General features: G+C 41.4%; 2 protein-coding genes across 4 annotated transcripts; one reads left to right on the plus strand and one right to left on the minus strand.

Moving 5' to 3' along the window:
• The first annotated feature begins 505 nt into the window (after positions 1-505).
• Positions 506-9031, plus strand: TMEM14A (transmembrane protein 14A). Its single transcript, XM_057375901.1, has 5 exons — positions 506-669; positions 1857-1942; positions 3538-3639; positions 7047-7134; positions 8138-9031. The coding sequence occupies exons 2-5, from the start codon at positions 1867-1869 to the stop codon at positions 8175-8177; spliced, it is 306 nt and encodes a 101-aa protein (XP_057231884.1). The 5' UTR covers positions 506-669; positions 1857-1866; the 3' UTR covers positions 8178-9031.
• A 1158-nt stretch (positions 9032-10189) lies between these two features.
• Positions 10190-20143, minus strand: LOC130579249 (glutathione S-transferase). Of its 3 annotated transcripts, none has more exons than XM_057375898.1 (7): positions 20081-20143; positions 16871-16977; positions 15435-15486; positions 15069-15201; positions 14363-14504; positions 11387-11518; positions 10190-10638 (listed from the first exon to the last, which is right to left on the minus strand). In XM_057375898.1, the coding sequence occupies exons 2-7, from the start codon at positions 16955-16957 to the stop codon at positions 10516-10518; spliced, it is 669 nt and encodes a 222-aa protein (XP_057231881.1). In that variant the 5' UTR covers positions 16958-16977; positions 20081-20143; the 3' UTR covers positions 10190-10515. The 3 variants fall into 3 exon arrangements, with proteins under 3 accessions (XP_057231881.1, XP_057231883.1, XP_057231882.1); XM_057375900.1 differs by lacking the exon at positions 20081-20143 and adding an exon at positions 20036-20070; XM_057375899.1 differs by lacking the exon at positions 20081-20143 and adding an exon at positions 19823-19873.
• Between the last annotated feature and the right edge of the window lie 686 nt (positions 20144-20829).

A 20829-nucleotide genomic window follows, 5' to 3' on the forward strand; every position in this document is an offset into this window, starting at 1 on the left:
TGTTAGGAGTGGAATGGATCCCAGGAGATCTTCTAGCCCATTATTAGCACCATGCTCTGACCAACTGCGCTGAAACTTCAGGTGATTTAGKTTATGGCCATTGATTCTCGACCTGTTGCTGYGCACCACCMAAAAGAGTCTGGCACCACCCTCTCAACACTCAGCTTTGAGGTATTCATATGAATTAATGAGATCCTCTCTGTCTCCTCTGAACAGAAAAGACCAAAGCCCTAAAGTCTCTCCTCATAAAAAAAAAAATGCTCCAGACCCCCAGTCATCTTCGTGGCCTCCACTGGATCCCCTCCAGTAGTTCCATGTCTATTACTGCGGAGCCCAGAACTGGACACAGCACTCCAGAAGCGGCCTCACTAGGGGAGTGGAGGGATCACCTCCCGCTGGCCACGCTGCTCCCGGTGCAGCCCTGGGAGCCACTGCCCYCCTGGCCGCAAAGGGACTGCCGGCTCACGGTCACCTTGGCACCCACTCGCCAAGCGCCGCCATCCGCCGCTCCGCCAGCGGCGCTGTGTGCAGGCCCAACACCGCCATGACGGCGACGGGCGGCCGCCTTCCGCCGCCGCGGGGCTGAGCCGGGGGCCCCGCACCCCACGGAGCCCGGCACGAGCGGGAGGCGGGGCCGGGGCAGCTCGGAGGGCGGTGCGGCCGGACGAGGTACGAGGGGCGGCGGGGCCGAGCCGCGGCGGGGGGAGCGGGCGCTGGGCGGAGCGTGGGGCTGCCCCCCGCAGGCCCCTGCCTTGCCCCGGGGGTCCGCCGCGGCGCAGGGAAGCGAGGCGCGGGGTGCGGGCCCCGGTCTGAGGCGGCCGTGGAGGCCAGGCACATCAAAGGCCTGAGTATCCCCTGCCAACCTCGTTCTCCGGAATGCCATGGCCCCTAAACCCACCCTTCGTCCTGAGGGGTTACAACATGGGGAGGAGGGGGGCTCGCTGAGAGTCGTGCACTTTACTAAAGCCTTGACATGGAATGCTGAGTTAGCACTCTTTGCTGCCACCCTTTTAGACTGTGGTCAAGGACACACGCTGAAGTATGAAGAAGGATGTGCTTAATTAAGAGTACATTTAATTTGGGGCAAGGAGGGAAAAGGTGTGTCTCACGGGCTGATGAGAGAGGCCGTGGTGCTGCAGGGGCTCATTGGCTGCAGAGCAGTGCASAGACACTCGTGCCTTCGCACAGCACTGCCAGGGTTGGAAGGACCAGCATCCCAACAGAACCTTAAATGCTTTTTGCAGGACAGAATCCTAACTTCAGACAATGCATCAAAATGTAAAGGGAAACAAAAGGGGCACAGACACGAGATTAAGCAGCTGTATGTRTAGCTTCCCAAAACAGCCTAAGTGTCTGTCTGGAAACTTTGAATAGACTCTGCAAATGCATATTTTTGCCTGGTSTAAGATTTGTGACATTCCACTTGAAATGCACCAGGGCAGTGTGGTTGAGAGGGAATGAAAGCTCTGAGCTGAGCACTCAGACGAGTTGTATGTATCCATATTTTGCACTCAGCTCAGCTACATGGCACAAGTGCAACAAAACATGCTTTGAATGATGTCAAGCTTTTTGCCTGCATACATGTATTTGTTACTGGGAAGAATGCATACCACACATCCCAAAAAATCTCCTAATAGAGATTAAAAATACCCAGATACTGGGGTGTAAGGAAGAGCCGCAGTTAGCGAAAGGGTGATACAATAGCCAACAGGTGCACCTTCACCTTCTGAATGTTTTTGATAGTCAAACTCAAGGGTTCTAAAATGTTAGAACCCTTTAAGTCAAATTTCTTTTTTACCAGGAGGAAGGAATTTGTTTGCCTTCAGTTGCAATACAGGTTTGGTTTTTTTTTCCAGATTTGGGACCATGGCTGTTGACTGGATTGGTTTTGCRTATGCATCATTGCTGGTTGCTGGAGGTCTTGTAGCATACACTCGTAAAGGTAAATACCAGGACAGCATGATTTGGAAATGAAGCATTTGAATTTCCTCTATGCAATGTGAGACATGAAAATTGTGCTGTAATTAACCCAACTTTATTTTACATCCATGCTGTAAATGCATATTCTTATGAGATGTACTTTTAGTCAGTTTGTTTTTAGGGCAAAGAGTGGGCTGTCTTGTTATCTTTGACTTTAAGTGCATTTTGGGCTTTCTCATCTMCTTTTAATCATTACCATGTTGAGCACAGTAGATCCTTGATTAAAGCTTATTTTCTACAGAGACATTCAGGCTTGAGTCTTACATTTCCAGATGCACGGTGGGAAAAAAACCCTTTACCTGCATACTCTGAGCTGRTGGTTAATTCTCTGGTACTATTAGAATTTTCACTGTAAGTTAACGAGGCCGGTTTTAGGTGACTGTACCACAAAGCGCAGTTTCAATATTCCCGGGGATTTTGCCGTGCCCGCGCTCAGCACCCGGCAGAGGTCGCAGCGGTACCGAGGACGGGCAGGCAGAAGCTCCAGGCGAGGTCCTGGCAGCTCCCCAAAAAGCCTCAGCAGCGCATCGATCTCCATCCCTGTGGCCAGTATCCGTCACGATTCTTGTGATTTGGGGTCCACTGTCACCCTTCGTAGTGTGCACATGCTTTGCCCTCGGACACACGGCTTCACATCTGAATTCCTGAAAATTATGTATTTTTGTATTTGCAGCTGGCTGCATTCAATGACTGTCCCAGTCACTTCTTGTCCTCACAATTTAAAAGCTGGTCAATCCTTGTGGCAAATCTAGATTTTTTTTCTTATTTGGTTATGATTTCCATTTTCTTTCAAAGTCTTGATTAGAAATACTCAAAGGGATTGGACACTAAATGACATTGGGAGGTCTGGATTCTTCATAATATTTGGGGATCAGCTTCATTCAAGTAATGTCTGCTGTGCAGATTCTATTCTTTTATCATATAAAAGTCTGTTCAGAAATCTAAATACATTATGGATATATCTAGGATTTATGAATCAGTTTTGCAATAGTACTGCMACATGTCAAGTTACTTTTAGAAGCCCTGATTTCATCCTCACTSACATTTAATTATTTTTTCATTCTTTATTAATTAAGTGTCATGTTGGTTGTCCATTTCTTTGTCCAGGACTGATGTCAGACTGAAAGGCTTATGACTACACAGGTTGTTTACTCTTTATATTAACACATTTCTACCTTTTTTGGAGATCCCAAGTGCTGTAAGATACAGATAAAATGGACAGTTCAGAGAAATTTAAAGAATTCTTCTATAGTATGATAGAGAAAATAGCCAGTTTTAGGTTTGTGTTTCAAGAATTATTTTTCCCAAGTTGCAAGTGTTGGATCCTGATTATCTCCCTCTAACTCAGTTGATTTTGCCGCTAACGCCACACAATAGAATGATGCAGTTACAGAAATATTACTTCTCTATTCACACTGGGTGAGTTAGCTGGAATGTGGCAAAATCAGTTTTATTTTTAATATATTTGGATAATACTGTGTAGTGAGAGAACTGCTGTATAAAGTTTGAGTTTAAAGACATTGTATTGAGAAATAACAGTTGAATGATTTGTTGCAGGTAGTAAAATCTCTTTACTTGCTGGACTCACCTTTGGCTCTGTGGCTGGTTATGGAGCTTTCTGCATAACATGTGATCCAAGAAATGTGAAGATATCATTGTGTAAGTGTTTTACTACAGTAAACAAACAAACAAAAAAACCCAGCATCCTGAACTGCATGTAAAATTCTCTTTTTTAGTAAAYTTTGAGTATTGTTTTGGTTTAAATGTTGGGTTTTAAATACAGTTCAACACTAGAATTTAGCTTAAAAAATTCAGGAGCCATTTGCAGGGTAAGGCAGATCATTCACACAAAGCCAGCAGGTGTGTTACCACCTGGCAACACCTCCTTTTATGAGATGGTTGCCTAACATTGCACATATTGTGAAATCCAAATCCTGAGAGAAACAGGAGATAGTACTGCAATAAAATCATTAGCGTTACAGATTAGAATTTTGCAATTTGAGCAGTAAAGTAGGTGTAGGATCCAATGCTGCACAATGTAATATATCCTCAGCTCCCAGTGAATCAAATAGTTTGACTTAGTGTTTTTCTTTTGCTGCTGAGAAAGGATATGAACTATGCGATAATTGTCATGGTAGCTAGTTTGCAATGAAACCCTCATGGAAGCAAAAAAACCTGCAATCCCTAAGGGGGACATGAACCTCGCACAAGTGATTTGCAGTAAGAGCTGTTCAGAGCTTGTCTCACTCTTGATTTTAACAAAGGTGGTGTAGGCTGTGGTGTCACTTGCAGRAATGCATTTAAAATACAATTAATCCAAATTATGTGAATACACAATTTTTGTTTTCTCAACTTAGAATTTGGTATACTGCTCCTTCTGACTTTGTGCTTTGCACCAATTGCAATTGTAAAAATTTCCATTTCAAAAAAATGTTGAGTAGTAGTGTCAGCAAAGTGTTCCTACTGAGTTGTTTTGTAAAGATGGTAATGGCAGACCTGATCTGCTTCTAGATGGTCTTAAATTGGATTCCAGTTTTGCCACTATGATTTTGCTCAGATTAAGTTATCCCACTGTTTTAAAAAAACCCAAAACTTTTTTTGGGATGAAGACATAGCCTTAGCTTTAAGTGTATGTAAATTTAGAATCATTCAGTGTGAGATGCTTTTAAGTAGCACATGGTCTTGTGCTTCTATGCATTAATTAAGCCACCAAGTTAGATACAGGATTTGTGGAAGAGAAGACTAATGAAAACTTAATATATGTTGCCAATTCCCTGTTTTTGAAAGGACTGATAAAAAAATTTCCATTTATGTGCTTTTGAATGTCTGATGTCTAAAATAGTGTTTTGCATTTCATGTAGCTGTAGGCATGTGAGGACCTTCTCAGCTGGAGAAATGTATATATTGCTTATTAGTAGAAATTACAGCAATACCAATGAGATAGAGTTCACTACACTTGAGACAGAGTAAAAGGAACCAAGACTTTTTAGAAGTCTTAGTTTAAAATGTTTATAAAGCAATGTTTTAATTGCTTTTTTTTGTTATAAACGTGTATTACTTTTGTGGAAAACAATGTTTTTGAAAACAGAATGTTTTCACTTATGCTTAACATGCCAAAGTGTGAAAAGCAGCTAGAGCACAAATTAAAGATAGAATTAAGTGCATGGAAGAAAGTGACCACTCTGAACTTAGAAAACAGTACAGTGAATTACAACATAAAATGAAGCAAGCATCCAAACCTTTAAAAGGTTAGGAAATCTAAAACAACTCATCCATTCAAATCTGTAATTATTGACAGTATTTCTTACCTGTGCAAGAGTCTCTTACAGTAATTTAGTACAAGACCTACAACATTTTAGTACAAGACCTTGATAGTAAGGTTGTTTTAAGTTGTCCTATATACAAAGAGTGTGTAGTGTATGGATACCCAAGGCATAGTCTCTTAGTTGTTTTATAAATTATTCTTTCAGGCATTTTCCTACTTCACCTGAAAGTAGCTTTGTGCTTTCTTGAATACTTTAATGCAATTCTATGTGTTTGAAGTAGGTGTTGAAATTCAAATCTCAATATGCAAGAGTAGCATTCATAGTGCAAGTTGATTCTGATCTGAATATGATTCACTGGATTGAATTTGTCTTGATTTATTGAATTTTTTGTACTGTTTAAAGAGAAACAGTGAGTGTATAGCACTTTCTAAAATCAAGTGTAAAAACTGGAAGTCTTAAAAAGTCACTGGAAACTGTGAAAAACCTGATACTAGCAATTGGAAAAAAAAAAAAAAGAACATTACAGAGTGAACATGCTTTGTTGCTTGCAATAAACTKTAAATATACTTAGGACTTTGTCAAGACACATGCTGTGCTATAGTTTTCAGACATTCCTGAGAGGATCAAAACTATGTGGCCAGAAAATAAGAGCAATGGATAATGGAGCATAATAATTTTTTTACAGCATGTCTAATGAGTTCACATAGCTGGTAGAGTTCTGTAAGAAACTTGTGACTGTAGGGCTTGTTTTATAATGCTGAAGTGAGTTTAAAACTAATTTTTGACACCTGTGAACACAGGATTGGCCCCAGGACTAGACAGTGGAATTTGAAGAGCATTAGCCAGATGGTTTAACTGCTCTATAAAAAGGAAAGAGATCTATGTAAGTGCCATTACTTTGGCTGTGAGAGTGATAAAGCCCACCTGCCATGAGAAGTCCTGCCTCTCTTTCCCRTTCTAGGAAGTATTTTAAGTGACAGTTCTTTAATCAAGGTAGTTATCTTTGCAGTTTTATGTGTTCTTCTCAATCTTCTCATTTATATAGCACTCTGCAACCATATATGCTTCAAGATGAAATCCCCATGCTTGTTGAGATCATYGCTGCCTCCATTTTCAGATAAAACTACTCCAGAAAGAAGATGCAATTTTTTTCATTATGCTTGTTCTCTGGTGCTTGTGCTGCATTTATTGCTGTCTTGGGCTGCCCACCTTTTGTCACAGGCAAGGACGTGACATAGCACAAGGCTACAAAGGAACTTGTGTTCATGAAGAAGATGTTGATAGCCATATTCTGTAGCAAATACAAGTGGCAAACGTTCCAATATCGTTTTTAAGGCTCAGCAAATAAACAGCTAATACTCTAAAAATAAAACAAAATAAGTTGAATGGTCTAGCTCCTTGATTAGTTAGAAAACAACTGAAATTATCTAGGGTGGTGGGATTTATGAACCACCATTCCTGTAATTCAGTTTACATGTTACTGCTATGGCTAAGATTGTATTTTATTTGTATCCCCATGAATGTAGATATGGATGAGTAGAATTTACTGTCTGACAAACTTACTTAGCATCYATGGAATAGAATTTAGCATTCTGCTGCACATGGAAACCTTATTTGTAGCTAAAAGGAATCATAATGRCGTATTTTGGAAAAGCAAKAATGTTTTTATAGAGTCTGATCTAATGTTTTACTAAATTGCAGTTCATAGGAAAACCGCAATGACATTTGATAACTCTGCATTTTCCTTAGTGGTCCACTGAGAAAAGTGAGAATATAAATATATTGGATTGTCTTTTACAGTTTCATCTTTTCTGTTGACCATTATAATGGGAATGAGGTTCAAGAGGTCCAAGAAATTAATGCCAGCTGGACTAGTGGCATTTCTGAGGTAAATAYATATATTGCTGATCTTAATGTAAAGATTTCAGCAGTTTTCAAATAGTTGCCATTTCACACCTGATTCAAGGCAGTATTGGTTGAYGTTACTATCATTCAGCAACTGTACAGCTTAAGTTAAATTAGTTTGGAGGTCACAGTCCTGTTTTCAGTGAACAGCCTTTTAATCTCATTAGGCAGATACAGCTGATAAGAAATTACTTTCTCAGCACAAAAAGGAGAGCTCATCAATTAAATATTAATGCWTAATGATAAGGCTGTTGGAAGAACCTGGATAAGCCTTAGTGTTTTTAAATCCATACACATAAAWTTAGTCTAATTTCATACAACACAGTAATCTTAAAAGAAGGCCAACACTTGGTTTAAAAGTGCTGCATCCAAAACTACTGGAAACACAGTACCATTGGAAGCCATTTGTGACCTGACCTAAGAACTTTTGTCAGTATTMATGCAAATTATGATGTTTCTCACTGTTCTAACTACTTTATTGCTGCTGTTTGGCATTCTGGAAAATATGATTTTCTGTACTTACTGTTTTGGAATTAAATTATRGTGTAAGTTAAAAACTTCTTTCCCCAATGAGTCTGTAACTCAAAACATTTTTCAAGTGTAAATCAGAATCCCTGAAGGATTCTGAAGGAATTCTTCTGAAGGACTGACAATTGTTACCAGATTTAATAGAATACCATTCTATTTTTTTTCAGTTACATACAGGGAGGAAAAAAAATCAGAAGTAAATTGTCAAGATACAAAATTTAAGAATCAGAACTTAACACTGGAAAATACTATTGTCCCTTGTGGATAGCTTTTCCAGCCTAGGTGGGCRTGGTTTTTCAACAGACACTGAGACTGTAGATTTAGACACTTGAAAAGATGGCTTAATACAGACTCTAGAGTCAGTTATTTATGAATGCACTGTTATTTTATGATAATTTTCACTGATTTTATTAATGCACAGCCATATTTATGTTTTTTKKTTKGGKTTTTTTTTCCAGCCTTTTGATGATTTTGAGGCTTGTTTTTATGCTGCTCTAGAATTTAGCAACTTAAGAACCAAATGCRACTGCCATGCCGACCAAACAGACAYGCTTTCCATACGTGAAAGACAAGTTGGAACACAAGTCTTACACTGCATTTATATTTTCTGTAAAAGATCTGTACCTGTTATTTGATTATTGACATGTGCTGATATTTTAATAGCTTTTTTAAAAAATTAAAGCAAGTGTTTTGTTGATATAGTTTGATCTACTACTTCCATTTAAGCAGCCTATTAACTCAAGGGATGATTATTTGTAAGTTTGATCTTTTTTAGGGGTGCTGAGCACCCCAGGAAATTAAATTACTCTTGCACTGTATGTCTGAGAGAAGAATATATATAAAGATAAATACATGTTTATGCTAAAAAGATTTCTTGTATTGAAGTATAATTTTATAGTTTCTGAGATTAAATAATCAGTTCTAAATAAAAAAAATCTGGGGCCTGTACTGTGTTGCACTAGAAAACTAASTTCCTGTTCAATACACATTCTTGTTCCACTGGTTCTGAATGTAAAAACTGTTCATATAAAATGTAAAATGTTAGAAGATTACCAGTTTTTTAAGCAGATGAGTRAGCCATTTTGTCAGTGGAAGAGTCTGTTGCTCTGCTTTGTAYTGAGTAAAGGTTTAAAACATGTACCATGCTGTAAATTGCCACTGACATGAACCATGGCTGAGGTTTGTCATGCTGCAGAGAGGTTCCAAACTCAGCRCTCTGGAACAGGTTTACCATTACGGTTTTACACAGATTATATTGCTCAAGTCCTGCCCCATAAGCAAAGGAGACTGTTCAGTCATAAATCATTCAGAGATTGAAGTTGCTTTGATTTGTGTACAAAATAAATATTCCCTTGGTCAAGACTTTCCTCTAGCGTACAGAGAATGTAAGAAAAATCATTAGGAAACAATATGGGTGGGTGCACTCTTGAAGACAAAGAGAAATTTTGTTGCTTTTCATTTTTTTCATACAAAGGTTGCTTATGAAGGTTATCGTGTATCAGATCTCAGTGCTGCACAAAGCCATGAGAAGACCAAGCTTATTATTGTTGTCAGAGGCTTAGGTGGGGACAAGGTCTTGTGAGCAGCTCAAATGTCTAAGACACAACTGACAATAAAAAAAAAAAGGGGGAGGGGGGGCATGCAGGCAGCACAACATGACACAAAAAAATCCTTACCAACCCCAAACCATAGCCTGCAGCTCTGGAATCTTTGCTAATGAGTGCTGGTATCAGTCACCTCCAGATGTTGCCAGGCTCACAGTTGATTAAGCTGGTGTGTTACAGATTTCAGACTGGAATGATYGGCTGCACTCAAAAAACACAACAGCAATGTCCTGTGCCAGTGTTTGTGGTGGTTCTTAAATAATAGCACTTGTTTGGAAGAGAGCAATAGGCCAATGGAACAAGTATGGTGGGCATGGCAAAGCRCTGCTTCCAGCTACTGAGGTAATTTTAATGTAAACCTGTTTGGAACTCAGCAGTGCTGTGACGGGCACTTGTGGTTTGTACCTCAGAGATGTACATGGCTCTTCTTAGGCCCAAATCAGAAAATGAGTTGACTCTGCTGCACACAATTCCTAATGTACACCGGCTGACTGTTTGCCTAATCAGTTTGAATCCTACTGAGGAAAAACAACCAACTGCAAAGGATAGTTTATGGCAATGYTCTTAAAGGGAACAGTGATGCTTCCCATGAAATTAGGGTAAAGAATCTGACATAGTAATGCATGCTGGAAGCAGTACTGAGGTAAAACTAACTCTTTTACTGRAAAGGTAAGCAGCCAGTGCACTTTGCTTTACAACTATGTGGGAAGTGATTGCAGGAAGTAAAACCTTAGCAAAAATTCACCCAAGGGGCATTTGCCTCACTGACCAGTGAAGCAGCAAAAAGAAAAGGGAATAGRTGCTTTCAGTGGATGAAAACCACAGCAGGCCAATTAAACACGAGTACTTTGATCTTTCAGTGAAAAAAGAGACTTCTCAATTTTTATGGAGTGGCTTCTCTCTCCAGTAATTTATAAAGGGGGGGTTGGAGATTGTGTGGCTTTCTACAGTACTCTGGAAGCTACAGTTGAAACATTGTACCCTACCAAGCATGCAGCGTAATGGAACACACACAAAGTGTCAGCGTATTTTATTTCATGTAACTGCTTCATGAAATACTACTTTCTGGACTCAACAGGTCCAAATTAGCCTTTTAGTCTACTATAAAAGCGTATTCACAGTGTATTGTTTCAACACTGGCCATATGATGCAAGTTATAGAGCWTATCTATGCACTTTACACTTACAAGATAAGCTCTGGTAACATACCACAGTTGTGTTATCCTCATCCGATTAGATATTGAATATTTTCCTCACAACAGCAACAAACTTCTCATCTGTTGGTGGCTTCCTCTGGCTGCCAGGCTGCAAGAATTTTTTGATTGTTGGAATGTTGCTGATTCTTCCTTTAAAAGCCTGTAAGAAGCAACAGTAAAGCCAGTCAGAGTAATGTAATTATAATTCCATCCTTTATAGCTTAAGTATCAGGTGACTTCGATTTTTACTTGTCAGACATACTTACTAAACAGAGAAAGGAAGTAGCTTTTTCTRATCTGTAATGCTGGTGCTATAAAGTTTACCTTAGTTTCCCAGATGGGGATGGAAGAAATTAATACGAAAGAGCTAAGATTCATCTAGTAAAAAGCTGAAGAAAAAAAATAAGAAAGAAAAGACATCCTGAATCCAAATCCTGCAGATATATTTGGGAAAAAATAAAGAGGCAAAGATGGGAATACCTCAGTGCAAAGCACTACAGAAGTCAAGACGTAAGATACTTAACCACTCTGTGTATATGATTGCTTCAAAATTTAATTTTGCTAGCAAAAAGTAAAGAACAGGAACTGCAGACACACCAGGCCACAGACTTCCCTTCCTGATGCTTGTCATCATGTTTGAAGACATGGAAGTAGCAGTTAAAGGACCAATCTGGTATTATCAGTAAGCAAATTCCTCCCAGTTGAGAACATCTGGGAAAACCAGAGCTGGAGAAAGGTGAGCTCCTAGCAGCTCTGGGGCAAGGCAGTGCACTGAGTGCAAGTTTTTGTAGTCAAACAGACCACAGAAGTGTCAGCACAATAACTCAAAAGATGTAAACATCAATTAGCTTTTAGCAAAAGTCAGTGAAATTTGTTACCTTCCATATTGAGACCAGATGATAACTAACCTGTAGCAGAGGGAATGCAGACAGTACATCAGGCTTGCATTCTTCTGCCATTAAAATGGCTTCCAGCAGATGGACATCTGCCCAGCTTAATTTGTTGCCAACAAGATAATCCTGTCCATGATCTTTTAAGGCCTATAAAATATGAAAAAMATAAAAAGGAAGTCACATAGGATGTAACAATTTTATCTCAATATTTCATTGCAGACAGATTTCTAAAGAAACACAGAAGAGCAAAGCCATGCAAGAACCTATGAAGTTAGAAAGTGGTATTTTTATACCAAAAAATTAAATCAGAATTTATGTTTCCGTGTGCRTGACTCTATCTCTCACTCTAACCTACTGCACCAGATAGCTGTTTACCAAGTCCAGTACCACAAGAAGGACTTAATGACACAAAAGAAACAGGACTGAAGTAATTGGAAGAGGCAGTCAGGCCAGTTTACATGTAAGCACACCTTGAATTTTAAAGAAAAAAATCAAGTGAATTTCCAGATGTTTCAGCAAAATYTGAGAATGCTGAGTACAGTTTGAAATAGGTCCAGAATGAATGTATGTGGCCTTCCCACCCTTCATCTTGTAAGGAAGGATTCCTTTGTGGCAAACTGCTGATGCAAGAATCACAGTCTGCCAAAGCTACTAAGAACTGTAGCAGACAAGTTGAGATGAACTTTGCAGCACAACTTCAGAGCAGTTACCAGCTCTCCAGCCTACCTTTGTCCTGAAGACTATCACCCTCCTATCAGGAGCAAGAGAAGGGTGTATCTGTGCCTAAGCCACACTAAGGTACTCCTAAACAAGTAACAAATGTGCACTAAAATGAAGATAATCAATCTGTGACTTYGGAAGCCAACTGCTTCTCCAGTCCCATCTGCCAGTTCACCATAGAGGCAGCACTCATTGGCAGAGTTACARCTGATACTTTTGTGTAGTTATTCCTACACTGCTCCAACAAGGTCCACCACAGCTTGTTGATCAGGACCATATGGAAACTCCCAAACAGCATCGGCATCTGATTGCCTGCAGGGCTTTATATATTGCCTTTTGCTGCTCCATCTGGCTGCTGAGTGTTTAAAGTGAAGACTCACAGCTAGGGATGTTTCCTGTCAGCTTGCTGAATGAGTAACACATAGACTGCAAACCCTGATAAGCTGAATCAATGGATATCTTAAACAGCTGGTACAGAAAGAAAATTATTAACCATTCTAACAAAATTAACTAGGCTAAAATCATGGAAAATTTTAGCTGTGTCTTTACTACAAGCAAACAGGGGTTACTTTAAGGACTCTCCTACAGGGAGCATACATGCTAAAATATATCCCAACTGTAGTTTATGCCACCTAGGCACAGGCTTAGAGTATTTTGGTGCAATATTTTTTATTGTTTAACAACTTATCAGACTTCTATTTTTTTGAAAGATTAATGTGTGCAATCTCTCTCAGCATAGCCCTCCACTGGTATGGCAGTAGATAGATGTGAACGTTTGAGTACAGAAATGCTGGATTATGTCATTTACATTGTTATTTTACAGGGCAGCCTCTGTGGGTTTTGTTTGTGCAATTTAAGGCTCTAATAAAGTGGGACATGAAATTGCATCATGTCCTGTATTTTTTGAATGGACTACAGCTGCCTGGTAACCAAGGCTTCAAGCTGGAAACCCAGTTCAGCTCTGAAACAACATAGCTTTGTACCCTTYGCACATTTCCAAGGAGACCACTATGCCCTGAGAATGCGCTGTGAGAAGGTCTGTACAGCACAACTACACCAGGCACAAAGGTCAAAGTTACAAACTCAAAACAAACTCGTGAGATGAGGATCACAGCTGGCTCAATTCAAACAGGAAAATTTTAAAACAAAAAAAAATAATATATTCTTACAGGAAAAATAAAACAGAACAAACAACAAGTTGGTAGAAAATGACAATTCAGTAATATCCAGGCAATGTTCCAGGGAGAAGAAAAGAACAATCCATCCCCTCCTGACCAACTCATCCCTAGCCAAGAAAGACTCTTCATGTGCTCTATGGGGATGGCAAGCATACCAATGCCTTCCCTCATAGCTCAGGCTCTTTGGTGCATGCTAGCCAGTAAATAATTGCTTTATGCTTTCTAACCTGGATGTATGTTACTTGCAGAGCCTCTCTGCACASCTAAGGATGCCCAAGTAGCAATTCAGAGAATGACAGTCAGAGTCTTTAAGTATAATGTATTTAAGTAATGGATTTAAGAAAGATTATAGAGTTAGATCTTTAACCGTAAAGCAAAAATATATTTAACTTTGAACAGCAAAGAAAAAAGAAAAAGGAGACTGAGTGGGAGACCTTATTACTCTCTACAACACCCTGAAAGGAAGTTGTAGTGAGGTAGGGATCAACCTAAACTCCCAAGTAACCAGTGACAGRACAAGAGAAAATGGACTCAAGTTGCACCAGAGAAGGTTTAGATTAGATCTTACTAAATTTTTGTTCATGTAAAGGATTGCAAAGCTCTGGAACAGACTGCCCAGGAAATTRCTGAACTCAGCATCCCTGAAAATGCTCAAGAAACATGTGGATATGGCACTGCAAGACACAGTTTAATGGTGAACATTAAATGGTGGTGGTGCTGGGTTGACAGCTAGACTTGATCTTAGAACGTCTTTTCCAACCTTAATATTTCTATGATAACACATGRCACTTCCAGGCATTAAGTTCTGAAGGCTGGCACAAGTATTGAAATGGTGCATTTATGCAAAATGCTAGGAGCCATCAGCCACTCAGCTAGGTTTGAAAAGATGGACAGTRAAGAGACCCAGTACTGAAACCAGCCAAAACTTATTTTGTAGCCCTCTTTTCACATTGCTGAATACTGGCTCCRTCATATATTTCTAGAGTTGTACTGTCACTTGCCTTCTGGAAAGTACATGTGTGGGGACAGGGGAATGGGGTAGGAGGGGAAACCTGGAATTGTCTTTGTGAACTGCAGGTGATTTAACACTTACCTTTTCATAAACAGGAAAGTACCTGTTTGTAGCTCGTTCAATGATTAAGGCAAGATTCTTTTCTTTTGTATCAGCTGGTTGAAAAGGGAGATACATGATCATTCCCATAAGGTCTGTAGTTCCCTCCACATACATATCAATCCTGAAACAAATATTTTTCTTYAATATCTATCATTCAAACTTTACATTTTGGTTATCTTCCTGAAATACAGTGCTGAAGTGATCGCTGAGTAAAATACTTGTTAATGAATGTAACATAAGACACTGGTTTATTTTCTTTGAAACAAGAAAACTTCCAGTTATTTCACARCACAGATTGTAAAACAGGCTCCCAGTGTATGCAATAAGCAAGATACAGAAAAAAGGCTGCAACTAATGTATTTAAAKGGGAGTTCATGCTGTTTTCCATCAATAATCTATTCATTTATGCTGTGTGAGGAAAGCCAATATATGCAAACCACACTAGAAAAAAAGAAGTAGTTTTGAGGTCTAATCATGAAAGGGTGCTGGCTACCAATTGCCAATCCACAATAACCTCTTCAGCCTCTGGAGTTACCCTTCCATTCTCACAAAATAAGCCCTTTAGAGTAAGTGATAGTCTGTTAGGTGTATTCACCTTTACATGCAGATATTTGACAGCAACATTCTTTTTGAAAATATTAAACATCATGGAAGAGTGTTAGTAAGTGGTACATGGTTACCATACCAGGCTCTCTCCTTCAGGTCCTTCCCATAGAGGTTGTACTTTGCTGCAATGTAGCTGAGGATGGCTCTGGTCTGCACCATCCTCATSCCATCYATCTCYACCATGGGCACTTGCTGAAACAGCAGGACTCCATCTGAGGAACAAAATGGAGCAAGCTACTTAGACTGCTGAAGTACTACACTGAAGATAAGAAAAGGAGCTGGTAAGAGACCAAGACATTTCTAATTCCGAGGAATGAAAGCATCCACAAAGAAGCACCTCTTTTTYACATGTCACATCATATTGCACGTCTTACAAAAATACCATCTGTTGTTCTTTTGTTACTTTTGTGTGACTTTATRTTTAAGGTACAGTTTACAGACTCACCATTGCGCAATTTTTCTAAGTCTTCTTTTGTTTCTATGAATTCTTCCTCAAACTGAAAAGCAACAATTGAAAACAATATTGTGTCACTCCAAAGGCAATGGAGAAGTGGAAGGTCTGAAAGTYAGTCCACCTCTGCACAATATTCTCCACACTTTTCTCAGTGTGCTGACTCTGTTGAGGAATACATTCAGTGYTGGAGCTGSATGAGCAGATGCAGTTCCAGCTGCTCATGGTGCTCTGGGAGCCCAAGGCAAGAGCCGGAAACTACAGACCCCTTGCACAACAATGGAGCTATGGCACCAGCCAAGTGAGACACAGCAGGAGCTGATGATCCCAAACTCTTTCGAATTAAAGACTGTGAGGATATAAAAGGYCCAGGGCTTCCTTTGTTTTAGGTACCTCCTCCTGCACGAGCTGTTACTCTGTTTTTGCACYACAATTAAATTGTTGTAAGGACTGYTTGGGAGSCTCYTGGATAGTCAGACAGGAAAGTTTCCTTAACAGACCCCCAACTCCTATTCTTCATCTCTGCTCCAGCAAATAACCCAGGACAACAGTGTCCCCAGCTCCACAGGATTGGACAATGCATTATGCTGCAGAAAGAACTTCCTCATTATAAAGACCAGTCCACTTGAGTGCATGAACCATTAACAGATACCCGATCATTCATTTAAAAAGCAGCTGATGCCACATGCACATGAAATATTGATAATTTTTTTGTAATTTATGTCTCTAGTTACACTCAATTTATCTCCCTCTCTCCTTCTTTCACCCACTGGTTTTTTTGGGTTTTTTTTTTTTTGTTTTTTTTTTGGAACCAGGACAAGATCTTTTGTTTCCTCAGCACTCACACTCTACAAATTCTCTGTCACCAACATTCTCAAGTAAGCCTTTTATTTCCTAGGAGTACAAATACCTCCAAAATACCACATTCAAACAAAAACTTAATGTAGAAATTAAGAGGCTTWAGGATGGTCTCCACCTGACGTGAATCTAGATAGATCCCCTAATGCTGCCTTTGGGGCAGATATGCCAATTTTTCCTACTCAGGTCCTGACCCAAAGAATAAAAGGTACTTTGTTTAGAGACAACATTCTAAAGTTTTTATGTCTTTCAGTGAAGAAAAATCGTGAGACAAAGTTATGAGCATTGAGAAAAAGTCGAAGTTTTGTTTGTAGCAAGTTTACAAACTCAGTGTAAAGTATGTTTCCAAAAAGACACCTATCAATTCTATCAGTCTGTTCAAACCCTTTTGCTGTGCAACTGTTGCTGAAGGAATACCTGAAATACACCCCAAGAGTGTATCACTCAATCTAAGCATTCTGCATCACAATATGTGACAAGGTGCAAATCCCTAAGCACAGATGCAATTGGGAAACCTTTCCAGAGAATACCTTTTTTCATCACCGATCACTTTATAAAAAAAAAGTACAAACCTCAACCCCAGCTGCTGCTAACAGCCATCGGATTGACTCCATCTTCCCTCTTCCCTTGGTGTAATGCAGCTTGGGTTTCCCCGCCATGATTTCAGAGTTTTTCTTTCCTGGTAAAATCAAGATTATGRTCTTATASGAAGCAYGCTTTAAATTAGCATTTTAAATGTCCCACTCCAAAATAGTAAATACAGTTAGAGGAATGTGAAAGTAGAAGAACAATCAAGGCTGACATACTTGTGCTTGATGCAACCAAGTTTCCTGTGGATTAATGGGAAAAAAAAAAACCAAAGAAACAAAAAAAACATACTACCAGAATATGCAGCCATTCAACCACACCATGACAATAAGCACCTCCTAAATCATATACTAATATAATTTTAACAGCTTACTAGAGTTTTACAACCAAAGCAGGACGGTAGGGTATTCCTGAATTAATACATTTTTAATGTTGCAGTTATGCAATCTCTTCAGTAGGTGTTGGGTTTTGTGACAGCACCATGTCCTACCAGATTTGAAAATGTACTGCACCACACTAGCAACACCAGCACTATTTCCGCCTCTCTCATATAACAATTTAGAGCCCTGTGCTCCTGTGCCTTTACACATATGACTTTAAGAACAATATCATTTACCAGGCCTGCTGCCTTCCCTATTTAGCTAGTTCTGCTACAGTCAAACTGTAACAAGGATTTGTATTCTATCTGCCCAGAAAACTGAACTTTAAAATCAAAACCAAACAAATGGGACTGTGACTTCTGTTGGGCAGATAAGGCCTGGGCAATGCCCCCCGCAGAGGGGGGTGAAGTCAGCCCATCAGGTGATGGCACTGGGATGAAACACTTTGTCCTTTCAAATTTCCCTACCATGTGCAGTCACATGCCACTGTATGACATTGGCAGCTGATGCGAGCTTGCCTGTTGCTGGAGACAAAGCTAACACTGTACTCTTATCACTAATGAGTTACAGAAGAATGAAGCAGATTTCAGAAGACAGAGTCACAGACTAACAGAATGCTTCATTGTTAAACCAAGGGTTTATCAATTCACAGGCAGGCTTATTTATGCCTGCATAGACTTCACAATACATAGCTGAGCTACAAAGTGAAAATGTTGACCATAATCCCAAAGGCATCAGTAAAGAGGCACAAACAAACAGCGAGAGGGGAGACTGCATCCTTGACCCTCTCCACTGAAGTCCTTTGTGTTGGTGCTATCTTCAACAGGCTCTACAGCAAACAGCCACTGCTCTGTTAGGAACTGGACTCACAGAAGAAACATCCCATCCAACATGCAGGACTTCAAAACACTGCTCAGCTTCTACCTAACCTTGGCAATGGTTAGGTATATCCCCAGACACCTCTTGTAACTAAGTTCTCCTGATACAAAAAGTATGTTCTTGTCCATAGACTGTACCTTGACTGGAGCTGGCATCTAGTCTAGCGCTGCAGGATTCCTGACACCTGAACAGCAACAAGGCATTCAGAGAAGTGACTGACAGATCCCTTACATACATAAGGCCCTACACCCAGTAATACCATGACCTATACTTAATTTCTTAATTCCTGTGCGTGAATCACACTATACCAAGCAAGAGAGCTCATGACCTTCTATACTTCAAARATACTTCATTCCCTGATGCTCAGAAAGTAGATGTTGGCTTCAACTCCATCAGACAGGAGAACTGCACTTGAAATCTCACAGACTGGACAAGCATTCTGACCTCCAGCATGTGGGATCAAGGCAGGACAGGCTAGCCTAAGCAGAAAGAGTAAACTTCCCACACCTCTCCCCAAAGCTAAGCTGATAAAATTCAGCCCAACCAGAGCCCTGATTGCCAGTCTCAGCTCAATGCTCCAATCAAAACAGCTGGGAATGCTGAAGAGCAGAACAAGTGTCAGTGAAAAAAATTGCAGGTRTCAATGTAAGCTGTATTTGCTCATCATCAGCTCCTCGTGGGGATCAGCTAAAGGTTGAGGCTTTTTGATCAAATAAGAAAAAACTTACATCTTCCTCAACATGCACTGCTAAAGGTCTGAATTTGGGAGTTAGGCTGAACACTTACATCGGACTGCAAAGCACTTTAGTGACCCTGTTAGGGCTCTGTAATTAATATCAATTTGTAAAATAATAAGTAGTCATAAAGGAGTTGCAAAGTTGATAAGTTATCTTTCTTGAATAGCAATAATGGACCTAAAAGTTAATCACTAACTTCCTTGATGTTTTAGTGCATCAGACTTTCCTTTGGACCACAGCCCGGCAGATGAAAAACTGCTAGATTAAAAACCCCCACGTAATTTTGTCCAAAATAATTCAGGCACCAGCCTTTCAGTGAGCAACGCTAAGTGAATTTAGCAGCAAGCTCATAATTTGATGCAAGATCTTAAATGTTGTTTCTATATTCCGTGCAACACTTTGCTGCTCGAACCGGTCTGGCACGGGGCTGTTCCACAGGACGCCCTTACAGCACAACGCTCACGGCCCGGCTCGGTCTCCGGACCGACTTAACACTGCAAGTGCTCAGCAGCGGGGGGTTTGCACTGGAGCTCGGGCCAAGCCTGCGTTCGAAAAGCTTCCTTCCACCACCAGAGCTAGGAGAAAGGCCTGGACGAGGGGAAAGGCAAAGTACCCCCAAAGACTGCACTTGCACTMTAAAGAGCAGTTCGTCTTCAGCTTCCCTGCTGATCCCACCCAGAGCCGAACACAAAGCCCCGCTGTGCCCAMTCAACCCGCCCGCCCGAGTCCCTGCTGCGGGAGAGAAGCTGGGGAATAACCCATGAACAAACTCTCCAGAGCAGCGCGTCGGGACATTCCTCGAGCGCCAGCCGCTCGGTCACGCACCTCGCCCTTTGCCCTGATCCCGGCTATATCCAAACCCTTCACCGGGCTGGTACCGCCCAGCCCGGAGCGCTCCGCCGACACAGCACCCTGTCCCACCGCCACACGGCCAACCTACCCCACCGACACAGCACCGACACAGCGCCCTGTCCCACCGCCACACGGCCAACCTACCCCACCGACACAGAGCCCTGTCCCACCGCCACACGGCCAACCTACCCCACCGACACAGCACCGACACAGCGCCCTGTCCCACCGCCACACGGCCAACCTACCCCACCGCCACAGCACCGACACAGCGCCCTGCCGCACCGCCACACGGCCAACCTACCCCACCGACACAGCGCCCTGTCGCACCGCCACACGGCCAACCTACCCCACTAACACAGCCACAGCGCCCTGGCCCTACGCCACACAGCCAACACGCTCCCCGCCCCGCCGCCTTGGCCGCTCGGGCCTCCCGCCCCCTCAGGCGGCCGCTCCTCCCCTCAGCTGCAGCCGCGGCCTCGCAGTGCCCCCCGCCCGCCGCGGCCGCTTCGGGCCCGGGGAATGGCCGCTGCCACCCCGCATCACCAAACTGTACCAGCTCAGGGAAAAGCCGCCTCGGCCTTGGCCCTAGAGTCTTAGGGAGTTTCTGTTGCAAAATGTGGAATGTGTAAACTTTCCTTGAGAAAGGATGTGCTTTGATGTTTGACCTTTGTATACTTTCAAGCCTAATCAGCAAGAAATAAGTTGTTATCCGTGAAAGAGAGGGCAGCTACCAAACAAGTTCTAAGTGATGTCCAACAGTTGGAAAGAGAAAGTACCTGTCAGGAGAATTGCCTTGTTAAGGGCTGAACATGTTTTGATGATCTCAGACCTAGGGGGAGGTTAACAAGGCTTGGGAATAAGTATGYACCTCTGAGACTGGATACAAAGAAAGCAGAATTTACAGGCCGCAAGGACRTTTGGCAGAACTCCCAAGATAAGGAAGAAACTAAAAAAGCCCACTCAGCAGCTGTGCTGAGATCAGCTCTGGCTGGGTAAAAGGTTMTTCTGACAGGGAGAGGTTCCCACCACTGACTCACAGCCCACCAACTCAAGAATCCCAACTGAAGAGAAAGACCAAGCGTGGAATAATTAGCA

Source organism: Malurus melanocephalus, unplaced genomic scaffold (genome assembly GCF_030028575.1).
Source record: "Malurus melanocephalus ecotype Western Australia unplaced genomic scaffold, MMel_1.1 scaffold_263, whole genome shotgun sequence".
Lineage (NCBI taxonomy): Eukaryota > Metazoa > Chordata > Aves > Passeriformes > Maluridae > Malurus > Malurus melanocephalus.